Source organism: Salvia splendens, chromosome 11, assembly GCF_004379255.2.
Source record: "Salvia splendens isolate huo1 chromosome 11, SspV2, whole genome shotgun sequence".
NCBI lineage: Eukaryota > Viridiplantae > Streptophyta > Magnoliopsida > Lamiales > Lamiaceae > Salvia > Salvia splendens.
In genome coordinates this window covers 26,264,269-26,284,982 of record NC_056042.1, presented here as the reverse complement: position 1 = coordinate 26,284,982, position 20,714 = coordinate 26,264,269, and the positions used below count along the sequence as shown (strand labels likewise).

Here is a 20,714-nt window from a genome sequence, read left to right as displayed (position 1 = left end):
AAAACGAACCGAGAGATTATCTGCAATCGCATGAATTCGAAAAACGGTTGGCAGGTGGACCCTGAATAACTGCAAAGAGACGGCACAACCACCATCCTGATATCTATGCAATTGGTTGCCGTATACAAGACTCATCGCACACTTCCACGCCCCAGCACATATTCTTTGCCACTCGTGCCTGTTCCAAGGTGGAAGAATGGTGTCGAATACGTCTGTTGGTCCATTGACTGGAAACAGCTTGTAAAGGGGGGACGTGGACCAACCATATTGGCATCACAGACAATGGCGAAGCAAACTCATGCGTACACTACTTTTGTATTGCTCTACCTGGCGTCAAGAAAGATCTGGTGAATTTCTCTTCACCTCATCACTGTGTTGTCTGCGATTTACTCTTTATGTTCTTTGTATATTGTGTTTTTTTTTGAATTTTGTTGGCTTGTGAAATAACTTAAGTCAGTGAAGAGTATCTGTGAACGGATTAAGCAAAGTTGTGTTTTCCATGCTCATTTTCTGAGCGAACATGTGCAGGCCGGAAGTTATGTATCTGGCTATGAGAGATTAAACTTCTCGCTCTTCATAAAGAGACTGCTGTTTCATGTCTTTACAGCAGTGAGAGATCGTCATTAGGAAAGATAGATTTTATTCCATTGGATTATGACTTGACAAACCTATTTCATGTTAATTTCGGCCGTGCTTTAGATTCTTACTCGTAGTCTAGAGATTCTACACACACATCTTGAAAATAACGAGATCAGTTTGTGTGGACTTGAAGCTGCAAACTGAAATCGGATATTGGTCAATGCACCGTATGTTCACATTTCTGTATATAATGTCATGAGAGAATGATGAAGATAGGATAAATCTTCTTCTTTGTGCTGAAAACTCTGCATTACTTTTCGACATTGAAGTGTGTTTATGAAGCACATTAAATCAACCTTTCACACTTTTATGTTTATATTGTTTTTGTTCTCACTTGATTACATGTATCAGGTGAATTCAGCTGTGATGTTCAAAGGGATGGAAAGGTCTGTGTTCGAGGTGTGACGTCGACTGGTGGCAAGATCGTCCAAAAATATTCCCGAGTATACGAAATGAAATTCCAGCAACAATCACCCCCTGGACCCTTCACGCTCTTCTTCAATCTGCCAGGCCCCGTTGATCCTAGATTGTTCTCTCCCCATTTCAGATCCGATGGCATCTTTGAGGCCGTCGTTGCAAAGTACTGAGTATAGAAGAAATCGTATATTTTAATGTAATGTATCGACTGTTCATCGACATAATCTATGCTGCTTGCTTTCTATGTTGGAATGTTAATGAACATGTGTTTCTTTAGACAAATGAGTTTTTCCAGTATAATCTTGAACAGCATTACATTTCCAGTATATCCTTTCTCTCACCGTGAGTTCTCCACGATGGCATGGTTCAGCCCCTTGCTCGTTCCGTACCCAACAGCTGCCACTCTGAGCTCGATCCCACAAACCTGCAATGAATAGGCTCCTACTTATGAAGGCTGCCAGTGTAGGTAAACGCGTAATCCACGAGGCCTCCATTGCAGCTGCTGTTATAAGTTGTGTAGCACTCGATTGACATCTGCTCCGAGAGTTCGGTTAGGTTTCCCGTCTCGGTCTGGTTTATTCCCTACACCGCAGCAACTGCCATCATTTGCATCTCAAGAATTAAGAGTTGTAACAAATAACAATATGCATTAGATATGAGTTTTGATCCAAATATGGGTGTACCATTTGTATGGCCTTCTCTCATAAAATAAATAAATTATTTATTTGTACTAACTTTTGTCAAACTGGTTGAATAATACTACTATGTGATAAGGCCCAACAATAAGCCCAGTAAAACTGAAGGTCCATTCACATATAAAACAGCAGGGCCTTTAATACTGAAAGCCCATTCACGTAAACAAAATATTACTCCACTAATAATTAAAAGTAAGAGGAAATGATAGCTAAATTCATCAACTTTAGCCGAAATATTATACTCTATTCGTCCCCGTGAACATGACCCACTTTTTATTTTGGTTTGTCCCGCAAAGATGATTCATTACTAAAAATAGAAACACCTTTTATCTCTACTTTATTTTCTCTCTCATACTTTACCCTCTTCATTTAACACACAAAATAAAGTTACATAAAATCTTGTGCCGCTCAAGAAAGAAGCCATCTTCCTTGGGACGGTGGGAGCATTTCACATAAACATAAAAGTGACTATAAAAATCATGGACTTTCACCGGTAGTCGATTTTCCGCAAATTGAAATGTTTATGAGGATTAAAACAATAATGATTTGATCTAATGTGATATGTCAGAATATCTATCTAAGTCAGAAGTAAGAACTCGCCGTTATGACATCCTGAAACTAAATAATTTTACAATTATACAACTATTTGAAATATTGGCAACAATATATTGAAAGGAATGATATCTACCTTTTTTGTGAGGAGATCTAGTTAAGATTGTGTCTTTCTCATTTACAAAGAGTGAATGTTTATCTGAATCTAGTTGTCGAATACAAATGAATACAAGGTTAGTTCAATGCCATATATAGATAATTGCAACTACTATATAGTTAGAAATTGTCTCATTTGAAAGAGTTTCTCGTTACAAAATTTATGAATGGCAGTCAGAGGGAGACGTGTGAAGACAAGTTTTGTACAAAATGTCAACTAGGCGTATTAAATATAGAGAAGAAAGTAGTCCAAAATGCATTGAATGCAATGGTACGAAAACAAGCTGTCCCAATGCATATACACTGCTATTACACACACACACACACACACACACACACACACACACACGTATATATAGAGAGAGAGAGCAGATAATTCAGAGGTTGATGATGATTGAATAATTAAGGTTTCGTACAACTAGTTGCTACAATAATTCTTGCAATAACTTTCGTTATATGTTAGAGCACCCTCAACGCGGGTCGCGGCCGTTCCGCGTTTCGTTCCGGCGGAACGAAACCGGCGCGCGACGCGTTGCGGCGCTGCGTTCCGTCGGCGTGTCGTTCCCATGTCGTTCCGGGTGCCGCCGGCACGAGACGCGGCACGGTGTGTGCCGCCACGCGCTTCGGCGACGTGGCTCGCCCCTGCGTGTGCGTGACGCCCACTGCATCGTGCGGAGGAGGGAGTTGGAGGGGTCGGCGGTGGATTTGAAGGTGAGGAGGGGGTGGCGTCGGGGTGGGCACCGCAGTGGATTGGAGGAGGTTGAGGAAGAAAAGAAGGAGGTTGGTTTTTAATAATGTTTTGTTATTCCAATTAGTAATGTTTAATGCTTAATGAAGTGTGTTTGGGTTAACTGAATTGAGTAATGTGTTATTCCAATTAGTAATGTTTAATGTTTTATTATTCTTCTTTATAATTTGTTATTTCAATTAGTAATGTTTAATGAAGTGTGTTTGTGTTAATTGAATTGAGTTGAAAATAAAAATAAAAAATGAAATTGAATGAATAGTAATTTAAGGAACGGTTAAGGAACGGATAAGGAACGGAGGGTTGCAGGTTTCGTTCCTTAGTTAAGAAATGGAGTTAAAAAGTACAGTGGGGCCCACAAATAGTAGTTTAAGGAACGGTTTAGGAACAGTATAGAAACAGCGTTGTGGATGGCCTTAAGTTTGTAAACGTGCCCAGCTCTTCAAAATTAAACAACATAATTTACATTCATTTAATTTAGAGTTGCCCTACACATATAAATAGAGAAGGCCATACAAGCAAATGTTTTTGAGAAAAAAAATCAGATCTGCATTGCAACTATATTTATTGGAGTTATTCAATTCTTTTACTATGAACTGTCACGTCAATGATCAGGAGAGTAAAAATCACATTTATTTTTAATTTCTATTCTTGTGAGCTAAATTATTAAACATGTTACTCCGCGTTATTTTGAGCTGCAACTGCTTCTAATTTAGGAATTCTTGTGTATTGTCTCATTTCATTTAGTACAAAACACTGTAGTCTGTAGACGCGCGACGTTAATTTTTTAGTACAAACCAATACAATTATGAAGATTGATAATTTTATACGTATAAAAAAATTAATTATAGTACTACATAAGTACTTATATATTCAATATTTGTACACTTTTGTCATGTAGATTTATAGAGGAAAAAAAAAGAAATTATAAAAGAAGGTAAAGACAAAAGAGAAAGAGGTGCATAGTAAAGATGGAGAAAGGCGAGCAAGAAAACGGCATAATAGAGAGAAATAATGAATGCGGTGCAATTGGAGGAACAATAATCGAATTTAAGTGGGCTCGAATCTCCAACATACCCATCCATCAGATTCATGATTCATCCATCACTCTCCTAATGTATAGATATAAATAGAAAGATAGATACACCTGCTAAGTGTGTGTGTGTTAGAGCATATTAACCCCGGTCCGGTTTCAGGCTCCAAGTCCCCTCCACGTCATCATTCCTCTACAGTTGCGACCCAGGCCCCAACTGCTCTAACCCTGCAGGCCACAACCCGGACTGCAACTAATAAATGACACTATTCACAACTTCGACATATTTTACGTGAAAACGTTGAACAATTATAACACGAGAATTCATTCTTAATTAAAAATAATAAATTATAATCTAAAAAACTAAAAATTATAATATAAAAAAATACAAAAAAATGCAAAAAAAATTAAAAATTAGAAAATTGATGTCGCCCATCTCCTTTTCTTCATCTTCCTCCCTCTTCTTCCTCTCCACCTCCCTCTTCTTCCTCTTCCGAACTGTAAAAATTCAGAAATTGGTGAACAATAGCGGCCCGAACCCCCTCAACCGGAAGCTCCATCGCCCGCCAGGCCGGACCCCGGGACTGTCCCCAGGTCGCAACTGCGGCCCCGGGACCGGCCTGGGCCGGAACTCCGTCGCCTCCAACGCACGTCTCGGGCCGGGACTCGCGATTTGCGGCTCGACCCCTTGCGTTAACGATGCCCTTAGATTATGGCATTAGATTAGGTATGTTAGGCCATCCACAACGCTGTCACTATATCGTCCCTTAACCGTCCCTTAAAACACTATTCGTGGGCCCCACTGTATTTTTTTACTCCATCCTTTAACTAAGCGACGACCTGCAACCCTCCGTCCCTTACATTACTATTCATTCTATTTCATTTTTTTCCAACAAATTCAATTAATAAAAAACACACTTCATTAAAAATAAAATAACATTACGACAAAAAATAAAAAATACAACTTAAAATTCAAAAAAATAAAAAAAACACACAAATTAAAATCCTAAAAAAAGAAAAATGACATAATTTAAATAAAATTTTATAGAAAATAAAAAAACTACTCCGCCGGTGAATCATCCCTCGGAGGAGACGGTGGAGGTGCACTGAAGCCGTGAGGAGGCGGAATGCCAAGTTGTGCCGCCATAAACGCAACTCCGTTAAGTCAGGCATGGTATTGGGCTGGCGTAAAGCCGACCTTAGAATGTCGGCTCCTGTGACTCCGCTTTGGTACTGCGCCGCTTCATTCTTGTAGATGGCACAGAATCGTTTGACCTCTCTGTCGACTCGGTCAAAGTGAGCGCGAAGCATCTTATATGTGCGGCGGGGGGTCTTTTTCGGCTTAATCTCGTGGTAGGCCTCAGTGATCTTTTCCTAGAAGCACTTCTGGGGTTGTTGATTCCCGACGATGGGATCGTACGAGACTCTGATCCAGGCGTTGTACACCGCCAGCATTTCTTAGGGGCCGTACGGATGCCGACCTAGATCCTCATCCTCCTCCTCCTCCTCCTCCCCCGCATCGGCCTTCACCGGAGTGGGTTGAACCGGATAATCTTCCCGAATCTGGGATAATCCCTGCGAATACCGAGGGGCAGAGGGACGGGCGTATGCATCAACATCAAAATTGGGTGGTTGGTATCCTCCGGTGTCGACGAACCCTGGGTGCCCGACGTCGACGAACCGGAACCAACCAATGTGTTGTACATGCTCCCCAGTCGCTGAACGCGTTGAGATCCCACGCGCAGGAGCCGCCACCGCCGGAGTTTCCGTCGCCAGACATTTTGTAATGAGATGTTAAATGAAAATTGGAAAGGAAATGAAGATGAATTGAGAAGAATAGATGTGTAGTTGTGTGTGAAATGAGGATGAAATATGAGTATTTATAGAGTAAAAAAATATAAAAAAAAAAAAGGAAAACGGCTCTATTAACGATAATATTACCGTTTAACATTATATATTTATTTATTTTATTTAATCCGATTTTTTTTAAAAAGATGAATTATTGCGTCAGCGTGACGATGCCCACTCGCGGGACGGCCAATGGGCGTCATGCATGGCCTGGGAGCGCGCCACGTCGCCTCGGCGCATGGCGAGCCGTCCCGCGTTTCGTCGCGGCGGGACGGGTTGCGTGACGGGCTGGTGACGGGATGAGACGCTGCAACGCGTCCCGCCCCGGTTCCGTCACTGCGGAACGAAACACGGGCAACTCGCGTGACGCGTTGCGTGTGGCCTATGACACATGATTCTTACAACTAAGAGCATCCCTAACGGTGCTCGTTAGGGAGGACGCCGTCCGTGCCGACAGCGCGGCACGCTGCTGTCCGCCGTTGCACTCTTGCCGACGGCAAGGCTGCTCGATGTATCGAGCACGCCCGTGCCGCTGAGCAGGGCGACGTGGCTCCCTCTCATTCGCCAACGGCTTAGCCGTTGCAATTTCTATTTTTTAAAAAACATAAAAAAAATAATATAAAATAAAAAAATTATTTTCGGATTTCCAAAAATAAAGCCGTTTCATTACCGTTTTTTTGAATTTTTATTATTTTTTAATCCCAAAATCATCTATAAATACACACATTCGTTATCCATTTTTCACATCAAATTATCTCTCATTCATATTTTTTCATACAACTCATCTTCATCTTCCTCTGTCACTCATACCCTTTCTAAATTCAAAAATGGATTTCAGCGATATCATGGCGGAAGCGGAGCGCGAAGAACAAGAATACTATAAACAATATCATGCCGCTTATGAAGCCTATGTCGCCGCCGCTACCCCCGCCCCTACTCCTCGAACAACTAGATCAAATCGTCGCTACATCCCTCTTGACCGGGAGGGAGCCCACGAAAGGCTCGTTGCCGACTATTTTTCCGACGAGCCGCGGTTTCTGGAAGATTGCTTCCGGCACCGTTTTCGCATGTCAAAACGGTTGTTTATGCGTATTGTCAACACATTGTCCGCCAGTGTTGAATACATTCAATCATGTAGAGACGCAACCGGTCAGCAAAGTCTCTCGGCGTTGCAGAAGTGTACTTGTGTCATCCGACAACTTGCTACTGGGCAAACGGCTGACCTCTTCGAGAAGTATTTGCATGTGGGTGAGTCAACTGGAATCGAATGCCTCAAAAATTTTTGTGACGGCGTTCGTTCTACTTTCGGTGATGAATTCCTTCGGGCACCTACCACCGAAGATTGTCAACAGTTGCTTCATCTTCACGAAACTGTCCACGGATTCCCGGTATGCTTGGCAGCATTGACTGCATGCATTGGAAGTGGAAGAATTGTCTGAATGCTTGGAGGGGGCATCACTTAAGCGGCCACAAAGGCGGCGGCCCAACGCTTATCCTTGAAGCGGTCGCCGACTACTGCCTGTGGATTTGGCATGCATATTTCGGTGTGGCAGGATCCAACAACGACTTGAACGTGCTCTATTCTTCACCACTCTTCAATGATGTTTTGAATGGTGTAGCACCGGCGATCGACTTCACCGTCAATGGAAATCCATACCACATGGGTGACTATCTCGCCGATGGTATCTACCCAAGGTGGTCGACTTTCGTGAAGACGCTCAACAATCCGCAAGACCCGAGACGAGTTCTTTATGCGCAACATCAAGAGGCTGCTCGGAAAGACGTCGAAAGAGTTTTTGGGGTCCTTCAAGGCCGATTCAACATTGTGATGACCCCGTCTCGGCTGTGGTACGTTAAGAATATTGCCGACATCATGTACACGTGTATTATCTTGCACAACATGATTATAGCTGACGAAGGACCGATGGCGGCTAACTTTAACGACGAGGATGAAGCCGGAAGCTCAACCGCAAGGTCTCCCCCACGCCGAGGTATGCATACGACGGTGCGCGAGATGATCCAAACAAGACACACAATACGCGATACCAAGACCCACGCTGAGCTACAAGATGACTTAATCAAACACATTTGAGCGAAATTCGCCAATGAGTAGTGACTTTTTTAATTTTTATGAATTTAATTATGTAATTTTTAATTTTTAGGATTTAAATTATGTAATTTTTATTTTTTAGACTTTAATTATGATTTTTTTTTATTTTTAGTAATTAGTAATAGTATTTTGGATATTTTTAATGCATTTTAATATTGTGGAAATGTTTTTATTTAAATTGAATAATAGAATTATGAGACCCTTGAGCATGCCCTTGTGGAAGAGTATGGATGGGGATGTTGTGCTCTTAGAGAAAAGCAGAGAGTAAAAAATTAATAAATGTGGGGCCAGACCCACAACCATGCTCTTTAGCAAAAGCATGATTGGGGATGCTCTAATAATTTTGTACTGTCAATTGCTAATCATCAAATAAACGAGCTGCTCGCTTTGTAAATCAGACTGCTACTACTTATATCCTCACAGGAATAATACATTTTTAATAATCTAGGGAAATATATTTACAGCACTACTAGAAAAATTGCTTCTCACTACACTTTTTTTACCACACTTTATAAAAAGTGCCAGCATAGATGTAGTATCTACACACTAGCTTTTCACTGCACTTTATAATATATTGTTACTGCACTTCAATATAAAAAGTGTCATCATAGATGTACTATCTACACACTACCTCTTACTACAGGTACCAGGTGCTGCACTTGCATCAGTGCCATTATAGATGAAGTGTCAGCACAGTAATTTTCTAGTGACAATTTTAAGTGTCATTACAAGCCAATTTTCTAGTAGTGCAGTTTCTTCATTGCACCAGCCTTCCTATCTCAAATAAACAATATACTCCCTCCATGATCAAGACCATCGATTAAAAGTTTTGTCATAAATTTAAGAAATATAAAAATATTTAAAAAAAAAGATAATATACCGTAATATTATATACTCTCTCTGTCCCATTAAAAATGGAACGTTTTCTTTTTTGAGTTGTCCCATTAAAAATAAAATGTTTTCTAAAATAAAAAACAACATCATCTCCATTTTTTATTCCTCTTACTTTATTCTCTTCTCGTTAGCTTACTAAACAACACTATATAAAATCATGTATCAAAAGACAAATGTTTCATTTCTAGTGGAATGGAAGGAGTGAGTTTTATTTCTATATATTCATATTATACTAAAAAAATACTCCCTCCGTCCCAATAAATATGAAACGTTTATTTTTTAGCACGAAATTTTATGTAGTGTTGTTTTGTGAGTTAAGGAAGAGAGAGAAAAAAAAGTAGAGATAAAGTTATTTCTATTTTAGGAAACGCTTCATTTTTAATGGAGCAATCCAAAAAGGAAAACATTTCATTTTTAATGGAACATATAAAGTATTAGTGTAATTAATTAATAAGTAGTAGAATGTGATGCATACATACCATTTTATAATAAAGTGAATTAGAATTCCTAATAGGAGATGGATGGAAATGACAAATATTGACTATTAATCACGGGCTGATGGAGTTCATGCTTCTAAATACTCTCTTTTCCATAACAATGAACCTTATTTCCATTTTCATACTTCTAATAAAAATAGTCCATATCTATTTATGAAAAGTTTTTTTAAAATAAAATGAGATTTATTCTTCACTAGAAATACAATCAATACTCAAATTGGTATCTCTTTCCTACTTTATTAAAATCCTTAATGTTCTTAAAGTAACTATTTTTAGGGTATTCACAGCCATGCGAAATTTATCTTCTATTTTCATTTTTTTTAAAATACTCCAATTCCATCTATAAATGTCATTTTTTTCCATCATTTCACACCCGAACTTATACTCCAATTTGGACACGTAACATTTGATGTTTTGATTACTAAACACTCCATCTTTTAAGTACGTATTTAATTTTTTGTTTATTTAACTTTTTAATTAAAATAATGTATTAAATCTTGTGCTCAGAAAAAGATCTTATTTAGGCCGGGAGGAAGGAGTATTAACGTAAAATATGAAAATGAAAAAGAGGAAGCAAGTAGTATAGGTGGGGGTTACTAATACGTACGTGTGCACATATATAGGTAGGCTGCAACACCATGCTGCTCTGCTACTGCCACTAGATTCTCACTGTTGCTATCTTTTACTTGCAACCGTAAATTAAATGTATATTGTACTATAAAATTGTAGCAGTATGACAAATATTCAGCTCCCGGTCGATAGTTTCCTATATTTTTCATTTTTCAATTCAATACAACGAACATGATAATATAAAATGAAACACGAAAATGAAATGTATATTGTACAACGCTTAGTAATGAGTAAGAGAAAGAATGCTTACTTTGATAGTAATAATTTATTGTTTTTGTATTAAAAATGAAATTCTCGTGTTATAAATGAAATTTTCCGTGTTATAAATTTCCGGTGTTTTTTATTTTACGTGTAAAATAGGTTGGAGTTGTGAATAGTGTCATTTATTAGTTGCGGCATGCAGGGTTACAGCAGTTGGGGCCTGGGCCGCAACTGTAGAGGAATGATGACGTGGAAGGGACTTGGGGCCGGAAATGAGGACGGGGTTATTGATGCCCTAAGAGCATCCACTATAGGCGGATGCTTTCAATCGCCCGCCCCTTTTTTTTGTCCACAACCCCACTTTTTTGTCCATAGCCCTAATTTTTTCCTTCACTGCCTCACTATAGGCGGACACTTCCAATAGCCCCAAAATTTTATAACCAATTTTTATTTTAATTTTAATTCAATTATAATAATTAATTAAATTTATCGGACTATACGTAATTATAAAAACACAGGTATAAGTAAAGAAATTAAAATTAAACACCACATTTTCGTTGTATTAAAGTGGGGGTAAAAGTATACAACGAAATATTATTCTATTAAACATCATAATAGTGTTCATACTGCACCGGCACTTCCCCTACGTGCCCAAACTTCTTCAACCACTTCCGCCACTTCCGCATTGCGTTCCGCCGCTCGCGCCGCTTCCTCCTCCTCGGCCTCGTACTCCACCTCTTCGATCAGATAATTCCACTCGTCCTTCCATAAATCGTCTATTTAAGACTACAAATTCTAGTGATAGAAAATATGTGTGTGAAGAGGTGGAATGTTTGGTGTGCAAATAATGAGAAGTGGACTAGGAGTATTTTATAGATGTAATTTTCGAAAAAATTTAAAAAAAAAAATAAAAAAATCAAAGTGGGGCGGACGTCCATAGTCCGGCGCCCCACTATAGACCGCCCCACCCATCGCCCCATTTCGCCCCGCGGACCCCACCATCGCCCAGCGATCGCCCCGTAGGAGGCGAAGCCTCTACCGCCCCACCCTCGCCCCATTTTTCTTGTCCGTCACGGGGCGGACGTTCTCTCCACTATAGACCGCCCCACCCTCGCCCCATTTTTTCGTCCGCCCCCTTTCCTCCTATAGTGGATGCTCTAAGAGCCTAGTTCTTTGTACACGCACGCATAAATCTGTGCTATTGCATTTACTCCTTTCCTCCAACCCCAACCTCTCACTCTCTCTCTCCTCTTGAATATTATTTTGCCTGTTTTGGAACCCTTCTCAGGTGGCTTTTACAGGCCCTCTGCAGATCAGCCTTTATGACGCTCTATTCCATTTCCCTCCCTTCGGATTCAGTGCTTCAATTCTCAATCACTCTTACTCCTACATAAATAAATAATCCTTATCCTTCTCCACCACAACTATCAACTTCTTGTGCATGTTTTTAGCATATTCAATTTTGAAATCCCCAAACACAAACTAGTAATCAAACATATATGATGTTGGGAGTGGAAGAGATTCTGTGTGAGCTTGAGAGAGATGATGAGCAAGGCCTCCCTCCTGGCTTCAGATTCCACCCCACCGATGAAGAGCTCATCACCTTCTACTTGGCTTCCAAGGTCTTCAATGGCAGCTTCTGCGGCGTCCACATCGCTGAAGTCGACCTCAACCGATGCGAGCCGTGGGAGCTTCCTGGTCTGTCCTCTACTACACATTCATCTTAATTCTCCTCCAAATCAATTAAACCCTAATTACAATTTGATTCTAAACCCTATTTACATATTTATGTGTTGTGCAGATGCGGCGAAGATGGGAGAGAGGGAGTGGTATTTCTTCAGCTTGAGAGACCGGAAATACCCGACCGGGCTGCGAACGAACCGGGCGACCGGCGCTGGCTATTGGAAGGCGACCGGGAAAGATAGGGAGGTGGTGAGCGCTGCGAATGGAGGCCTTCTTGGGATGAAGAAAACCCTAGTTTTTTACAAAGGCAGAGCCCCCCGAGGGGAGAAGACCAAGTGGGTCATGCACGAGTACCGCCTCGACGGCGACTTCTCGTGCCGCCACACCGGCAAGGTAAAAATGTGTATAAAGATTTCGAAAGTTTTGATGAAATCCAAAAGTTTTAATATCCCGAAAAAACATAACCAGAATGACCCTGAGTTGAATAGCTTGACAATATGAATAATTTGGCCGGATTGACATCCTTAGTTGTCATTTCCGTCCCCTCCATTTTTCGAATTTGGATCCGCAATATTTCCTAGCTAGGGTTGACTTGTTTTATTCTTAGGAGATATTGATTTGGATTTGATTTTGGATAGGATGAGTGGGTGATATGCAGGATTTTCCACAAGGCAGCTGAGAAGAAGAGTTTGGTGCAAGGCCAGAGCTACTTAATGAGAGGGTACAACCCAGCTACTTCATTGCCTCCATTGCTAGAGCCACCAGCAACACTTGATCATCATCAATTTCTCTATCACACTGTTCAAGTTCAGTCGGAGCTCAAAGCCCTAATCAGCCAAGACTTGAGCTTGAAGGAGCTAAGCATGGCCATTGCCAAACAGTGCAAGAAAGAGTCTGATCTTCGGAGCCATTTGCAGTTGCAGTATGTGTGTGATGGGAGTGGAAACAGCAAATATGAATATCCATTTGTTTTTGGGGGAAATCTGGCAATCCCATCAGCAACTGTGGATGATCACATCGTTACAGCTGTTGATCATGTGATGTCAAGTGAGCCGGCTTTTAGATGGTGGTAGAGACTCAATTCCATCAGAGTCACTGGAGAGATTATTCTTGCCTCATTAATATCTTATAAATCTAATTGTGGAATACTATAAAATATGTTATCTACAGATTCTGGATCTCTCTATCTGTTTGTGTTTGATGAATATTGTAAGCATGTGGTAGCAGTAGCATTAATGATGGGGACTAAGGAATGACTAGTACTGTATCTTGCTGTTTTTGTACCATATACTCCCTCCGTCCCCGCACTACTCGCACTTATTTTCTTTTTGGGCGTCCCAAGTTACTTGCACTCTTTCCATTTTTAGTAAAAAATTTCACCTACGGCCGTCATTTTTTATTTTCCTATACACTCATTCCTTAATTTCCGAATCGAAAAGGAAATGAGCGAGTAGCTCGGGACGGAGGGAGTATTTTATTTATGCAAATTTACAACGACTACTGCTGGTATATAACCAAAATCTTTGATTTCTGGCACTAAAAAGATAGAGTGTAGATTTTATTGCAGAAGTGGTTTACAAAAAACTAAATAAAAATTAAAAGCGATGGGGATGGATATGACTGGGGGTTGGGGCGGGTGATGTGATGGCAAGATATGATTTATGGAGGGGTTAGGTTTTCCTTGGCTGTGCGCGATTGCATGAGCAGTAGCGCAAACGAAGATTGGTTTTAATGGCAGCTCTAAGAGCACCCGCAACATGTGCCGTTGCGGTGCCTGTGCCGTTGCGGAGGAACGGTTTCGCGGCGGCTGTCGTCGCCATTCCGTGCCTATGCCTTACCGGGTGTCGTTGCCGCGGCACGCGGCACGACACGTTCCGCCACGCTCCGAGGCGACGTGGCGGGCTCTCAGCGCACGCGTGACGCTCACTCGCTGCCCTGCGAGTGGGTTTCGTCACGGTGACGCAATAATTCATTTTTTTTAAAATTCGAATTTAAAAAAATATATATATATTGCAACAGTATTGTGACCGTTTTTTTTATCCGTTTTATATATTTTTTTAAATTTATTTACTCTACAAATACTCGTATTTCATATTCATTTCACTCACAAACACACATCTATTCCCCTCAAATACTCTCTATTTCCACCCCAATTTTCATCTTAAATCAACTCTGTTTTTCTTCTCTTAATTTAATCAAACTAATGGATCCTTTTGAACAAATGCGTCAAATATTGGAACAATCACTTGAAGAAGATCGACGACGGGAGGCGTAAGAAGCCGCGCTGCCCCAACTACGCTCCCTACGTACATCCATTGTAACCGGGAGGAAGCCGCCGCAAGGTTAGTACGCGACTACTTCTGCGATAACTCGGTTTTGGGAGATACGTACTTCCGTCGCCGTTTCCGCATGGGGAAACCGTTATTTCTCCACATCGCGAATACTTTGGCAGCCCGGGAAGAGTTCTTCCAGGAAGGGTTCGACGCGGTCGGCCGTCCCAGCCACACGACGCTGCAGAAATGTACTGCAGCAATCCGCCAGCTTGCGACTGGACAAACGGCGGACATGTTCGACGAATACCTCCACATCGGAGACAGCACTAGGCGAATGTGCTTGCTCAAATTCTGCAAAGGCGTCCGGGCAGCCTTCACTGACGAATTTCTTCGGCGGCCAAGCACGGCCGATTGTCAGTTCCAGCTCGACCTTCACGAAACAGTGCACGGATTCCCCGGGATGCTCGACAGCGTCGATTGCATGCACTGGCAATGGAAGAATTGTCCGGTGGCGTGGAAGGGGTCCAACACGAGCGGCCACAAGGGCACCCACCCAACGGTTATACTCGAGGCCGTTGCCGGCTACCGCCTTTGGATCTGGCACGCGTACTTCGGGGTCCCCGGGTCGAACAACGACGTAAACGTGCTCGACCAGTCCAACCTCTTGACCGAAGTTTTGGATGGTAAAACGTCGGCCATCAACTTCGTCGCCAACAACCGGCTTTATAAAATGGGGTACTATCTCGCCGATGGCATCTACCCGAAGTGGCCTACCTTCGTGAAGACGTGCAATGGGTCTGCGAACCCAAAGCAGGCACTTTTTGCGCAGAAGCAGGAGGCTGCTCGCAAGGATGTGGAGAGGGCGTTTGGGGTTCTCCAAGCGTGCTTCAACATCATCAAAGCCCCGGCTCGTACGTGGTTCATGGAGAACATGGTCGACATCATGTATACGCGCATAATCTTGCACAACATGATTGTCCAAGACCAAGGACCCGAGGCGGAAAATTGGTTCGACCCCGAATCCCCCGGAAGCTCAACCGCAAGTAGTCCGTCTCGAAGTGGGACGCATCCGTCTATACAAGAACGGTTATCTATTCGTGCAAGGACACGCGACTCTAGTGCCCACACCCAACTCCAACATGATCTAATTGAGCACATTTGGGCAAACTTTGGCGAATGAAATTATTAAAATTGTGTACTTTTATTTTTTTGGGATTTGTGTGCTTTTTATTTTTTTAAGTTTAAGTTGTAACTTTGTTTTAATGTTGTGTGTTTTTTAATAAAGTGTGTTTGTTTTTTATTTAAGTGTGTTTTTTAATTGAATTGAGTTGGAAATTAAAAAAAATGAAATTGAATGAATAGTAATTTAAGGAACGGAGGGTTGCAGGTTCGTTCTTTAGTTAAGGAACGGAGTGAAAAAGTACAGTGGGGCCCGCAAATAGTAGTTTAAGGAACGGTATAGGAACAACGTTGTGGATGGCCTAAGACCATCGTCAACGCAAGGGGCTGGGCCGCAAATCGCGAGTCCCGGCCCGTCCTGCGCTTTGGAGAGAGAAGAGTTGCGGCCTGGGCCGGTCCCGGGGCTGCAATTGCGGCTTGAGGATGGTCCCGGGGTCCGGCCCGTGCCCGCGTTAGATGGTTCGGGACGAAACGGGACGCAACGCGGCCCGACCCAGGGTTATTTCGTTTTTGGCGGGCCGCAACGGAATTCGAATTTTTTTTAAAACTCAAATTTTTTTTTTATAAATACCACTTCATCCATTTTCATACACATTCAACTCCATTCCTCTTCCTAAGATTCGAAAAAATGCCTCCTCGTCAAAGATTATTCGAAGCTCAAATGTCCCGATTGTTAGCAGAGGCGGTACCGGCAATCCAAGAAGAAATCAACAACGAAGTGGAACGGTACCAAGCTGCTATTCAAGCTTGGAACGAACAACAAATCCGGGTACCACGTACTCGGTTGTATATTCACCGAGACCGTGAACAAGCTGCCTTGCGGGTTTTCACGGATTATTTCTCTAACAATCCGCGATGGAGTGAGCAGATGTTCCGTCGCCGGTTCCGGATGCGGAAGCCTTTGTTCCTACGCATTGTCAACTCAGTTGTAGCTCGTGACTCGTATTTCTGCCAAACCACCGATGCTGTGGGCCGACAAAGTATATCAACGTTGCAGAAATGCACGTTTGTCATTCGTCAACTCGCTTACGGAACTATATCAGATATGTTCGATGAGTATCTTCATGTAAGCGAGCATACTGGACGGGATTGCCTACCTAAATTCTGTCGGGCAGTCGTCGAAGCATTCAAGGATACATACTTGAGAAAGGCAACGACCGACGACGTTAGGAAGTTGGTCGACTTGCACGAGCGGACTCACGGCTTCCCGTGGATGCTTGGCAGCATCGACTGTATGCATTGGCAGTGGAAGAATTGTCCAACGGCTTGGAGAGGACAATACACTAGCGGGCACACATCCCACGATTGTGTTGGAGGCCGTTGCCGACCAATGATTGTGGATCTGACATGCCTACTTTGGTGTCGCGGGGTCCAACAATGACCTCAATGTGTTGAACGAGTCTCCATTGTTCAACGACTTGTGTGTCGGGCGAGCGTCGAACGTAGAGTTCACAGCCAACCACCATCGGTATAGTATGGAGTACTATCTGACAGATGAGATCTTCCTTCGATGTCCCATGTTCGTGAAGACTATCACATGTCCGACAACGGATCGGAGGGCATTGTTTGCCCAAAGGCAAGAGGCAGCTCGGAAAGATGTCGAGCGTGCATTCGGAGTCCTCCAAGCACGGTGGGTTATTATGAAGGGAGCGGCCCGTGGTTGGTAGCGGTCACTAGTCGCCGACATCATGTATGCATGTATCATAATGCATAACATGATTGTTGAGGACGAGGAAGAAAATGTCATTTGTGGGGCGGCAATCCGATCTCCAGCAGCCGGGGGTGACTACGTTGTACGGCCGCGTGCGGGCTTTCCTCCCGACATCGAACTGTCATGGCTGTTCAGCCTGGAGGCTATCTTTGCCTCCGTGGGACCCGTTTCACCCGCTTCGACTTACCACGGAGAGGGTGAGGCCGAGCCGACTGGAGCGGGAGGCCGAAGTCGATCAGGACCGGGCATCCGGAGAAGGAAGCCGATCAGAGGCGGAGGCGAGGCCGGCAGGAGGCGAGGCTGAGGCTGAGGTAGCCCAGGAGAAAGAAGCTGTACCAGACCGAGGAGCCGGAGACGAAGCTGGCGGAGTATGATTTCGTCTCCCTTCTCTTAGTCTAGTTTCTTCCTTGTAAAATGGCCTTGAAGCCCTCCTAGTGTAAAAATTTTCCTTGTGAATGAAAAATTCTCTACACTTGTCTTCGTATAGCTTTTCGTACTCGCCTTTATTCCTGTTGTATTTTACTATCTGCTCGGTACAGCTGCCGAACTAATATAGCTGCTTTGTACCCAAGGAGATGGAGATACTTCACCTGGAAACGGCTGTACTCTTCGGCTTTGGACGAAGCTGAGAGAAGAGCTATAGCCGATCAGACGAAGAATGACGAGCTTCTGGCTCGTTTAGTGAAGCTGGATGCCGATATCAAGGACTTAGAGTCCGATAAGAAAGATCTGGAGGCCGAGCTGAATACGGCCATTGCTGAGAGGACTGCGTATGAGGATTACATCCGTGTGCGCGGGGGAATGACCATATCAGATGTTCAGAGTCGAGTTGACGAACTGTGGGAGGAATATCATGTACTCCGTATGAACAATGTGCTGGAGAGCCCGGCTTGCCAACAAGTTGTGACATCACTGCGGCGTTGGGCTTCTCGGTACAACATTGTTCTTTCTCGGCGCCCCTCCATAGAAAGATTCCTTCGGCATATCGCGCCAACAGATGCTCGCACTCCAGATCAAACCTCTGGTTCCCTTGTTCAAAATCCTACTCCCAGCCAACAACGAACTCCGGAACAGCCGGAAACGTCAAGACGAGAACGGCTCAGGAGCAACCGGAATCGTCAAGACAGGGACGGACTGAAATTCGCCGAGGAGTTGTGACTATGAGCGAGCAAGATCAGCGATGCTTATTGCAGAGACTCTTCATCGCCGAGGTGTTAGGACTTCTCGGGCTCGGGGAAAGAGGCGTTGGGTCGAGGATAGCATCTCGTCGACCTGCTTATTCTTCATCTGCTCGGAACAACGAACTCGGCTTCCAGAGGATTTTGCAGATAGGTGGCTTAACTTCAGCAACCCTGGACAGTAGAATAGTCCTTGTAATAGCGTAACGCCATTTTGTAGGGGTGTAGCGGAGTTGTATGCCGAACAAGATTTGAAAAATGAAATTTTGTTTTCGCTTCTAATACTGTATTTACAGCTTAGCGAAAAAATTTCATCGTACTTGTCCTCGGTCTTATGAAGTAAACTTCTTTGACCGGACTTGGTCCTTGGTCTTATGAAGTAAAACTTCTTTGACCGGACTCGTCTTTGGTCTGATGAAATAACATCTTTGACCGGACTCGTCTTTGGTCCGATGAACTAAACATCTTTGACCGGACTCGTCTTTGGTCTGATGAAATAAACATCTTTGACCGGACTCGTCTTTGGTCCGATGAATAAACATCTTTGACCGGACTTGGTTTGTGTTCTAATTTGGCGATTTTTGTCGCCGGGATCGAACTTTCCCTTGTCCTAATTCGGCGAGTTTTATCGCGTGGATCGGACTTTCCCAGTTAACCGAAGTGGTCTTATGCAGTAAACCTCTTTGACTAGACGTGGTCGTCCCCGGTCTTATGAGGTAAACTTCTTTGACCGAACTTGGTCGTCCTAATTCGGCGAGGTTTATCGCGTGGATCGGACTTTCCCTTATTGCAGTTCGTTTCAGACGAAGTGCTTGTTAAGCTGAATTGCGGTCTTGTATCCTCCTTGGAAGCTTGGACTCACAATCGTTGGCTTATTGCAGTTCGTTTCAGACGGACTGCTTGTTAAGCTGACTTGTGGTCTTATATCCTCCTTAGAAGCTTGGACTCACAATAGTCTTTAATAATCGATCTAAAAAGGGGATCAGTCTTTAAAGAACGATATACCTTGGTACCATTTAAGAGACGACAAGCACATAGAGACAAAACACATAGAGAAAAAATGAAAAAGACGAAGGAAAAAAACTTTAAACCTTTTTTTTTAAAACGACAAGTAAAAGGTACAAGTAAAAAACAAACAAATAAAACACATACCCCTATGACCGAACTAGACACGAGACGGACTGACCGGACTTTTGTCTCTTACAAGTGGTACTTCTTGAGGTTGGAGACGTGCCATGTTCGGGGTACTTGTTCTCCTGACATGTGAGTCAATTTATAAGACCCTTTGCCGAGGACTTCGGACACCCGATATGGACCCTCCCATGTGGGTTCGAGTTTGCCCAGCTTTTCTGCTCGGCTTACTTCGTTGTTTCTCAAGACGAGATCTCCCACTTGAAATTGAAGCTTTTTCACCCTTTGGTTATAATACCGGGCTACTTGCTCCTTATACTTGGCTGCTTTTATGCACGCCAATTCTCTTCTTTCTTCGGCGAGATCTAGTTCTGCTCTCAGTCCGTCGTCATTCATTTCTGAGGAGAAATTTAGAGTTCGGGGACTGGGTACGCCGATCTCCACCGGAATTACGGCTTCAGTGCCGTACACCAGGCTATACGGAGTTTCACCGTTGGAGGTTTTGGGTGTAGTTCGGTAGGACCATAGGACTTGAGGGAGATTTTCTACCCATTGTCCTTTGGCTTGTTCTAACCGAGCTTTTAACCCTTTCACCAGAATCCGGTTCGTTACTTCCGTTTGTCCGTTTGCTTGGGGATGGGAGACCGAAGTGAACCGCTGTTGAATGTTCAGCTCTTGGCACCAATTCTTGAACGTCTTGTCGGTGAACTGAGTCCCATTATCCGAGATGAGGATGTGGGGTATGCCAAATCGGCACACTATGTTCTTCCAGACGAAGTCCAATGCCTTTGAGCTCGTTATCGTAGCTAATGGTTCAGCCTCCACCCACTTCGTGAAGTAGTCCACGGCAACGATAAGGAATTTCATTTGCCGAGGAGCTTGAGGAAGTGGTCCCACTATGTCTACGCCCCATTGCATGAAAGGCCAAGGGCTTTGCATAGTGTATAGATCGGTCTGCGGCATCCTTGGGACATTTGCATGAATTTGGCACTTCGTACACTTCTTGACGAGCTGCACTGCCTCTTGTACCATGGTTGGCCAATAATATCCCCATCTCAGAACTTTTTTAGCTAAAGCTCTGGCTCCGATTGTGGCTACCGCACGATCCTTCATGAACTTCTCTGAGGATGTAGTCCGTCTCT

At 43.2% G+C, this 20,714-nt stretch overlaps 1 protein-coding gene and 1 pseudogene across 1 annotated transcript; one reads left to right on the top strand and one right to left on the bottom strand.

Annotated features, from left to right (window-relative positions):
- The window catches only part of LOC121753835, a 37,649-nt pseudogene that overhangs the window by 11,457 nt on the left and 5,478 nt on the right, over positions 1-20,714 (bottom strand).
- Positions 11,663-13,248, top strand: LOC121753836 (protein CUP-SHAPED COTYLEDON 3-like). The gene is made up of 3 exons (XM_042149093.1): positions 11,663-12,115; positions 12,219-12,493; positions 12,739-13,248. The coding sequence occupies exons 1-3, from the start codon at positions 11,917-11,919 to the stop codon at positions 13,171-13,173; spliced, it is 909 nt and encodes a 302-aa protein (XP_042005027.1). The 5' UTR covers positions 11,663-11,916; the 3' UTR covers positions 13,174-13,248.